This window comes from Xiphophorus maculatus, chromosome 12, assembly GCF_002775205.1.
Source record: "Xiphophorus maculatus strain JP 163 A chromosome 12, X_maculatus-5.0-male, whole genome shotgun sequence".
NCBI classification, from domain to species: domain Eukaryota; kingdom Metazoa; phylum Chordata; class Actinopteri; order Cyprinodontiformes; family Poeciliidae; genus Xiphophorus; species Xiphophorus maculatus.
This window is the reverse complement of record NC_036454.1, coordinates 16,915,124-16,925,335: the sequence shown is the minus strand read 5'-3', so window position 1 is coordinate 16,925,335 and position 10,212 is coordinate 16,915,124. Positions and strand designations below refer to the sequence as shown.

The 10,212-nt window shown below is 37.2% G+C and overlaps 1 protein-coding gene across 1 annotated transcript; it reads right to left on the bottom strand.

The window, feature by feature from the left end:
- Positions 1-507: 507 nt before the first annotated feature.
- On the bottom strand, positions 508-9,583 carry wdr66 (WD repeat domain 66). Its single transcript, XM_014468791.2, has 20 exons — positions 9,163-9,583; positions 8,402-8,542; positions 7,202-7,311; positions 6,999-7,107; positions 6,684-6,764; positions 6,519-6,596; positions 6,386-6,427; positions 6,051-6,307; positions 5,777-5,956; positions 4,559-4,809; positions 4,283-4,434; positions 3,612-3,788; positions 3,250-3,434; positions 3,055-3,169; positions 2,804-2,967; positions 2,619-2,709; positions 1,644-1,787; positions 1,341-1,569; positions 1,127-1,216; positions 508-1,025 (listed from the first exon to the last, which is right to left on the bottom strand). Exons 1-20 carry the CDS (start codon positions 9,361-9,363, stop codon positions 874-876), a joined length of 2,949 nt encoding a protein of 982 aa, XP_014324277.1. The 5' UTR covers positions 9,364-9,583; the 3' UTR covers positions 508-873.
- Between the last annotated feature and the right edge of the window lie 629 nt (positions 9,584-10,212).

Genomic DNA, 10,212 nt, shown 5'->3' with positions numbered 1-10,212 from the left:
ACCCACAGCGTAGAACCTAAAATAAACTGGAGACATAAGACGCATCAGTCCATCAGCGATAGGGATTTCTCTCAGTGGCGGATGTTGCTATATAGTGGCGCCCTGGGCAAGACAGTCCACCCCTGCTTTTCAAGAATCTTATTTATCAGCTATTTTCACAATGTATTTCACAAATCATGAATCCGATGCCTAAAATACTACTACTACTACTACTACTACTACTACTACTACTACTACTACTAATATTTCATAAATCTCACATGAATCAAATTGAGTTTCAGTTTGTTTCATGTCAGTTTGTCACATGAAACAAACTCAGTTTGTTTCATGTGACATTGTCCACTTTTATTTCAAATATATGATCTAAGAATTAATTGTTAAATTGTGTATTACGTAAAACAACAACAACTAGATGGTATTTTAATTCCATTTTCAAAAAAGGAAACTCTCAGCAGAGTTTTTATCTTGACTTTATTGAAGTTGTAAAGTTAAATACATAAACTGCGTTTTGTTTGCATTTTAAATATAAGCTGTTTTAATAGTAAACAGTCCATTTTTATAATGTATTGTCATTTCAGTTAGACTTCCAATGAACATATTTTTTGTTTCAAGTTGCAATATTTTTAGTGTTTGAAATTAAAAAGGTGTCAGGAAAAAAAGCATGCATGTAATCTTTGTAGTAAAATATGTTTTCAAATACTATTTCAAACTAATCTGCTTTGTCTAGATTCTAGACAAACATGAGGGGATCTAAATTCACATTTATTCTTTTAAATCAGAGCACACATATAAACATTTAGTAGAAATGTAAGAACATATTATACAGGGGAATCCTGAAAGAGTTTCAAAGGTAAAATCTTGAACACATGTTCTTCATGACTTGCTGGCAGGTTGTTGATGTCGTCGTTCCTGAGGGGAAGTTCTGACTCTCTGCTTGATCCCCAATGGTAAGCCAAGGATCTGACGTGTAAAAAACTCCACAGATATCCTTTCTGGGATCATACTCCCCAGTGAACATTTCGCAACTGTGTAGACACATTAAAAAGGGATGACTATTTTTCAAGATTTTTTCTTATTTGATTTTGGCTTCTATTATTTCTGCTGTCATTGTTTCTGATTTGCTCACCGGGTGCCTCTTCTTCTTGTTCTTCTTTTTCATTGACCCCCAAAAGGGTGGTAAAACACTCTGCTACCTCGTCTTCTGTCATGTGCTCTCCTGTGGTTCACATCACAGATCACAATAAGTCTATGTGGCCATTAAAACAGAGGAGGGTCCTCTTTCATGCAAAAGTTACACAGGTGAAAACAGAGTCGAACAGAAAGATGAAGGGTCTGCGTACCTCGAGCCTGCAGAAATTTTATCATCTCACTTTTGTGGATAATAGGATTCCCAACAAGATTATCTTTTCCAAGAACATGAAAAGCTTGAACAAGCTCTTCACTGGAGATGCCGAAGGCTGGTCGATGATTGATGTACAGCTTGATAAAGTCCTCCAGGTCGATATCAGTCACATATTTTCCAGTTTCAGCAAATCTGCTGAATTTGATCTCATTGAACATTTCTTCTAACTGGTAAAGATAACACATTGAACTGTAACAAAAGTTCTTATGGCTGAAACAGTTTTTTTGAATTGTTCTTATACCTCTTGTTCTGTAGGAAAGTGTCCCAAAGCTCTCATTAAAATGGGAACTTCTGATAGAGGAATTTTGGTAGATACTTCTATTCTCTTCATCATGTCAGTGCCTTGATGTTGAATTTGGCAGTAAAAGAAAAAGTCCTCCATTTCCTAAAGATGCAAATGCTTTAAATATTAAGAATGTGTTCTTAAAATAAAAAAAATGGCTTTACAAATAGGTGTACATTTCTGTCTCTATCTTGTAGAGTCCAGAAACTCAAATAAGTATATGAGGATGAGCTCTGGTCTTCAAATAAAGACTGAATTGTACATGTCTTCTCAAAGCTGTCACATGAACAAAACTATCACACATTTCAGCTTCAGTAGTCTTTTATGGAGTTTCAACACTTTCTGATGGTGCATTTTTTATTGACATGTTAAACATGATTAAAATACATTCCAGTGTGTGGGGGTTGTTTGCCCAGAGTGCCAAACAAGCTAGAAACACCTCTGGTTACTGGAGATTTTGGATTTCTGTTGCCAGAGAAAGAACATGGTTGCACATTCTGTGTTTCTTAATATGATGAAACACTATTTTTGTCCCAAACAGCAAGAAATGTAACATGGTGGGGGTAAAAGGGAATCTCTTGTTAAACTGGGGGCATCGTTCATGCATATTTCATTGGAAATGTTTTCTTAAAGAGTCACAAAAGAAGTTACTGAAATATGTCACAGCTTTTCCAGTCAGATTTTTAATTGAAAATGCTCATTTTTTATATCATGAGTTCTTCTGTCTTTGGTAGATGTGCTTCCAGACATGTCAGTAGTAGTGTAGGTCTCAGTAGCAATATGATATTCCCACAGAGTGGATGATAAGCCGAGTCAGCTCCTCTACTCCCCAGATCACATCTTAAATGCAATTAAGGCTAACATAATAACATTATGACTCTTCTCCTGGTAAGCCAAATTAAAGAATCAGCATTTGTTTAACTATTAACTCACCTTGTAAAATCTGCCGTCTCTTCCACCCTTGATGAGTGAATAAAAAGGATCCATGTCCTCTCCACTCAAGGCGGCTGCTGCGTCCAGCACGCTGTGATAACAGGAAAGAGAAACAGGATCAGGCCAAGTCGTTGCTCTGTTTTTACACTGTCTCTGGTTGCTGACTTGGTAGAAGCAAAACTTACTCTAAGTTCACTCTCCATGACAGAACACTACTGTCAGATCCTCCTGCAGTAAAGACAAGCTTGCCATCGTAGGAGCAGGAAAAGGTAGACACCCCTGTTGGATGGCAGATCAAAGCACTGGACTTGTAGGGGTTCCCGTCCAACGGCAAAATCTGGAGACCCAACTGAAGGATGCAGGAAATCACTGTTTCAGTTTTTAAAGATCGTACAGTTAAAGATCAGCCAGAGTAAAATACTGCTCCAGCACTGACCTTATCGTCTGTGATGAATGCCAGGTGATGTGATTTTGTCTTAGATGTCGTTGACTTGGGAAGAACCGCAATTTTTCCAATTGGAGAACCATAGGTCGGGCCAAGAAGTGTCTTTCTATTTTTTATTTAAAACATGTATTACTTACACTGTAATTGGAGGTGACAAATCAGATTTAGTCTCATGACTTTACGGACCTGCACATCGTGGTGGTGCTGTTGAAAAGTTTCATCTTGTAATTGTCTGAGGCAACAAGAAGGAACTCCTCTGGGTTGAGAAAAGGATACCAAGTCATGCACCGTGGCACGGCACTTTGCTCTATACGCTTTATGCTGAGGAGGAGGAGCTTGTTGCTCTCACTCTTTTCCAAGTCATACTCCACCTGTTACTCCATACAACACATACACAGAGTTACGTACAAGTGTACTTCATTAAATTAAAATATGATCAAAAAGTTAATGAATTTTAGTAACCCAGTTCAAAATGAAACAACATTAAGTAAAGTAAAAGTAACAATAAGTGAATCAGAAAATATTAAAAATAAACGATGTGAATTAACTAGTTGACGGTCCAATCCCAGGGAGAGCAGTCGTGGTTTGGCGTTGTACAGCTGAACCCCAAAAAGAAGATCTTGGATGGGCTTGTAGTGAGAGCGGTACCTGCCCACAAACCTCCACCGAGACGAAGAGTCTTTGTAACCCTCATTGCGGAAAAGTGATACTGCTCTACCAGCATCCTAATAGAGAGGAGACACAAGAAAGATTAAGCCCAATTTTTTTCCGACTTTTTCTGAATAAAATCAGTGGTCCATGAAGGAAGTAAGGATACTGTCAGAGTTATGCAAATAGTTATCTCATGAATAAGTTGTTTGTCTCTCTACTCTACTAAGCTGGGAACAGGATGAGATGGACCATTCTGTTCTTGGAGAAACCGGTTTCAGCTAGTTCAGAGAGACCCCTTTACTTCTTATCTTTAAGTTTCTGTTTTATGACCGACCCCCACCCCGCTTTCAATAAAACCAGGCTGCTGCAGGGGAACAAGTTGGAGTTGTCCTGAGGCACCACTGAGACTCTCCCCCTTTGCAAAGGCTGAGACTCTCTGTGTGGTTCTTTATATGTACAGATCAAAATACCCAACAGATACTCTTTTTAGTTTAACTAGAACTTTAACAGCTGATCAATGGTGTATCAGTAGTTTCACTGAGTAAAAAACCTGATGACGCAAACTCACTGCAGTGGCAAGGTATTGTGAGTCATGAGAAAAGGTGATCAGATGGATGCTGTCTTTAATGCAGTTGAAGATTTCGTCAGGCTTATTTTCCAAAGTGGTGGCATTCAGTATGTAAACAGCTCCAGTCCTAAAGCCCACTGCCAAGAATAAACCTGAGCAGAGACAAAAAGACAACTGATGGATGTGAACCATATTGCAAACAGCAGATAAAACTGGGCATAGGAAGCAGTCTCTGATTTTTATATCATGCATCTTTCAAGAAGCAGATCTGCTCACCTTTTGGGTCAAAGGTAATAGACTGAATCTGCTTTTCTGTCTCAAAGATCCTGTTGCCAATGATTGCTTTGCAGTTATAATCCCACAGTCTTAACATGCCTTGTAGGTTGCCAAAGGCTACAGCTGGTTGAAAAGGATGGCATGTCAGTGCATGGAGAGGGTCATAATCATTCTGAAGAACGGTCTGAATGACTCTGGTCTGGGTGTTCAAATGGATGATTTTGGCATTGATTGTGGAAATGATGAAATTCCTACAAGAAAAGAGACTAAAATAAAAAAACAGTGCATTGCAAAATACTTTTGTCAAATTTCAAGCTCAATCTTCAATGTATTTTGTTGGGATTTTATGTGATCGAACAACACAAAGTAGTTGGAATGAAAATGACTAATTTCAGCATAAATCCATAAGACCTCAGAAGTTCCTTAGAGAAAACTGTGAACAAATAGCATCATGAAGACCAACGATTGCTGCAGACAGGCCAGGGAGAAAGATGTTAAAAGGGGTTAAAAAATAATATCCTAAGCTTTGAACATCTCACAGAGCTCTGTTTAATTCATTATCTAACAATGAAAGAAACCTGGTACATCTGAAAACCTACCAAGACCTGTGATTCCACCTTAAATGGCAGGGAGGGTAAGGGATCATTAAGCAGAGAAGCAACTAAAGGCTAGGGTGGACGTTTATTGTCCAGTAGGATGATGACCCTAAGAATACATAAAAGCTGCAATGGAATAATTTCCATAACACTGAATGCATGTTGTAAAACAACTTGGATCAAGACTATATGGTAACACTTGAAAATGAATGCTCACATAAGCTTGCCTTTCAATCTGAGCTATTTTGAAAAAAAGAATGAAAAAAAAAAATTCGGCCTCTCAATGCTTAAAACTAGAAACTACCTAACAATGTATGCAGCTGTAACTGCAGAAACAGGTGGCTCTACTGCCTCTGGAGTACAAATACATGCTATTCTCATCAAGTTTTTATTTTAAATATTTTTTTTTAAATCATGTTTTTTTCCCCTCCATCAACTTCATTCGTCTGCTGCTTTGTGTTGGTTTGTCTTATAAAATCAATGAAACAGCAGTTTTTGTTTGTATCATTAAAAACTTTGAAAGATTTTAAGAGGTATGGCTACTTGTGCTGGGGTCTGTAGTATTGGCATTTTGTTTGTCAGATAAAACAGAGTAGGATGCATTAGACTGTACATCTACTACCTGATAATCACCGGGTCCACATCCAGAAAATAGTCCTCCTCATCATTGTCTTTTGGTAATTCCTTGGAAAAGGAGATATATACTACGGGATCCTGGTTGAAATCGGTGTACCAGTTGACAAGCAGGAAGTTTTCATCATAAAACCGGACATTACCTTGTATGTCACCAGTTACTATAAAACTGTAAGATTAGATGACATAAACAAACTGGTTACAAGGTCAATTTGATGTACAAGTAAATGTCAAACACAGTGAATATTCACGGCTCTGCGTACGTATCAGTTATGGTGAGAACAGTGATTGGCTCTTGTTGGATGTGGATTGTCTTGATTCCACCCAAGGACTTGGTCTGTTTTTCAATCAAGTTTTTACCAAAGTCCCACACCACGATCGAGTTTCCTATGGCTTTCAGGACCAGATTCTTTTTCCAGTGAAACACTGAACGACTTAGACACAAGTCAGCAAAGGGGATGCTTTTACTGGGATCGGTAGTAAGCTGAGCAAATACATCTGGATCAGTTGCAGGGGTGACCTGCAACATATGAAAACATCATTTAGATAAAACATGCAAACAATAGTTTAAATATAAACTTTCAACAAATATGTTTACTTTCTTGAGGTACAGTGCAAAGTACTCCAAGCCTTCGCTGTCCTGAAAAAAAGACAAAAAGTTTTAGATACACTCATTTTTTTAATGCCAACTGTATATTTATGTTTTCCAAAAAGCGATCATGTGAAGTTACCCATTTGTAGATTAACATGTGAGTTTTACTGCCGCTGAGAAGCTGACTGCTATCATTTGGGTTAAAGATGATGTGATCCTGCAAAATAAATTAACATTATAATCCAATACCTCATCGATACAAAACACAGGATTTAGATGATTGAAGAAAAGAAAGCATGCTTACTTGAAAACCATGTTTGGGATTGAGTTCAGCTTGGCAGAGACATTTCTGTTCTGTACTGGTCCAATCCCAAATAAGCACACTCTGGTACAACCATAAAAGATAATTAGATGCACATTGTGAATAGTGTTGTCAAATCCAGTAAGAAAAAAAAGTACTATTTAGGTTGCATTGATAATGTTACTATGTAAACTGCTTTCAAAATTACCAGGACCTGGTTTCTCACTAACACCATTTGATTAAAAATACAGCTTTCAAACGCTTTTTATTAATATTTGCTATTTGTTAATAAATCTGTCAACACTTATTCATACTCACTTGAAATTCTGCATTCCCAAGAGTTGCTAGGTATTTTGTGTCGCTTGAAAACCCTAGAGCAGCAACACAGCTGCCAGGGTGGCACTCAAACAATGTATTCACAGGAATACTGGAAGATTTATCACAAACAAGATTAGCCTCATGAATCATAGTCAGGACAGGACACAAGGAATACCTACGTCTACTAAAAAATGAAGCGTTACCCAGAGTAGGAGTCCCATATAATCACCATGTTCCTTGGCCCTGTGTCGACTGTTGCTATCCAGCGTCTGTCCTCACTCACACACATGCATGAGATGGGACAGGAGTGACCCTAAAGACGATAAAACATCTCACCATGCAGTTGAGATTATTATTCCACTGGTTCAAAACTGAACCAGTGGATTAATAAACATGTTAATGAATAAACAAACAAACAAATGTGCATGGGCTAAAAATGTTTTTGTTAGACCAAAATATTGCATGATGATGCGGCAACAACTGGAATTAAACAAAATAACTTCCTGTTTCCTGATTATTGGATTGTCATAAAGCTAGCACTCTTTGAAGCTATGGTCTGTTTCAAAGGGGTTAAGACCTGGTTTGGACTCATCTGAAATCCTAACTGCAAAGTTAAACATCCTGTTTCAAACCTTAACATTCACAGCCCAATGTTTAACATGTTTGTGACACTTTACTGCATTATAATATATTCCAAAAGCATTTATATCACATAACGTTTTTTTGTTTTTTACATTTGGCATATTCCAAACCAAAAACTTCATTGTAATTGATTGATATTTTATGTAATTCACAACACAAAGTCACCCTGTTATTAAACTGAGTCTTTCTCTGCGGGATTTGATCGCAGTATAGATCCAGCTATTCTGTGAAGACCTATAAGATTTGTTAGAGAACATCTGTAAGGTTGACATGAACCAAATTGCATTGAAATTGAACTTTTTAGCCAGATTGCGAAACAGTATTGAACATACCATAATATTATGCTACACATCATCAAGCTGGTAGTGGCAGGATCATGATGCAGTATGGTGCAGTTGACCATAAGCGCTCAACTGCAATGTAATGTTTTCGATCAAAACATGAAGAAAACCTGTGGTAGTCTGAAAAAGACTTGACACTGAGGCTGACATTCACCTTTCAGCAGGGCAACAGCATTAAGAATACAGCCAGATCTACAACTGAAACCATTTTCTAATTTATATTAGAAAGCCACATCAACTCAAAACCCACTGTCTATTGCTTTGCAGTGACATATAATAAAAATAACCCTGATATGCATGTTGTAGTATTGGGTTTTGAGCACTTTTGCTGTTTGTATGATACTTTCACCACCTTGTAATCCTCAAATTAAATAATTATTGATACTTGGGAGAACTTGAATACCCAGTGTGTGTTTTTACCTGCAGAATGTGCTGGGAATTTAAGGTGTGATTGAATATGACCCCAACATGAGCCGAGGCATAGACGAAAATAAGCTGATTGCTGTCTTGCAGACTGTAGATGGGGAGGACAGGATTCATCCCGAAGACCCTCTCCAGTGACTCAATGAGAGCAAGAAGAGAACCAATAAAAGTTGAACTTATATTTTATTATGATAAACGGAATATTTGTATTACATATTTTCTGTGCTTTTACACAGTTGCATCTCAGGAATTGTTTATATAATTTATAATTTTATTCAGAACATAAAAATATGTAAATATAAGCTTACAGACAGTGGGATATAGTTCAAGTGATTATTCCTGTTAATTTTGATTCTTATTGCTAATGAAAACCAATTCAAAAATAACCTTTTCAACTACACTTTTCCATTCCACTTAACTTTCCATTATTCTACTTTGATATGGCACCTTTGAAATGACTATCTCCTTTAGCCCCTTAATTGCCCCCCCCCAAACGCTCACATGATGTCAGGCAGAGCTACCTTGAGGACTCGGTATCCCGACTATGATGAGGTAAACTAAAACCTTATGACTGTCATGTAATATTTTAATTTTCTAAGTAAATTATGGGTTTTCATTAGTTTGCCAACCGTAACCATCGAGATGAACAGGAAAAAAACCCGCTTTAAATATATCAAACTGTCTGTATGTAGGCTTAGTTTCACTCTCTGAATTTCTGAGGTTATTATACATTTGAATATTTCATTAGGCTTACTTACCAAGGCATGCATTGCAGGACGAGCTGCCTCCTTTGAGAAAAGTGTGTCTTGGGTTGCTGTGTAGACTTGAGACTGCCCATGCATGTTGCTTATGTCACATGTTGTTTGGACATTTTCTTCCTCACCTGCATGTTCACTGATCTGAGGTTCTTCTGCACTCGTCAAGGTTGGTTCCTCGGAGGACTCGCTGCTTGCTGACATGATGCCAGAAGACCAAACACTCTTAACTTTTCGATGATGAACTTTGAAGAGTTTCTTCCAGATTCTTCCAAGTTCAATCTGTTCAACTTCACGCTTAAACTGATCAAATTATTTGGCTGTTTTGCGGCAGGAACGAAAACAAAAAAAAAAAACCGTTGGGGCAAACTGTTTACTAGCGAAGCGTTTCGTTGCTTAGCAACGATACAATAAAGTGGGGGTGTTCCGGTCAAACGTTTCAAATTAAAAGCTTAATTGACCATGATTGTAGGAAAATTAAGATGCAACAAAAAATATTTAGTCATTTCACTTTCAGTCCAAGATATTAAACTGATATATAGAATCACTGCCCATAGAGTGATATATTTCCGGAGATTATTGTTATGATTATTATAGGTATAAAAAAAACAATATTTAAATCCTCTTTGAATTAAGATTTTTATGTACCAATAAAAATTAAATTTAATGGTCTTCATTGTGTATTCACAACCATTAGGATGCTGCAAAGACCGCAGCACCCTCCACATGGGAGGGTAAGCCAAAAAGACATTTCCCTAAGTGGATTGCTGTATTAATGGAAAACTTAGTGGAAGGAAAAAGTATGGCAGATTGAGGTGCAACCTTAAAGTATTAATAGCACACATAATATACAAATATGTTCACTTCTATATATAATGTATAGTACAGAACCTCTACAAAATAGTTCATTTTGTGAAAATCTTCAATATTCAGGATGTTACAAAAATAAAGGTCAGAATCAAAACGATTAAATCTATTTGGCAAGAACCAAAGAACCTTAAAGCTTGTAAATGACATCTGAAAGTTTTGTTTGAATTTTTCTCGTGTTTTTTT

Excerpts from the sequence above, each read along its gene's own strand:
- wdr66 (XM_014468791.2), bottom strand. The coding sequence starts at position 9,363 with ATGTCAGCAAGCAGCGAGTCCTCCGAGGAACCAACCTTGACGAGTGCA. Across the intron at positions 1,217-1,340 it reads AAAATTTCTGCAGGCTCGAG|GAGAGCACATGACAGAAGAC; the intron begins GTACGCAGACCC and ends TGTGAACCACAG. Across the intron at positions 1,026-1,126 it reads ACAAGAAGAAGAGGCACCCG|TTGCGAAATGTTCACTGGGG; the intron begins GTGAGCAAATCA and ends GTGTCTACACAG.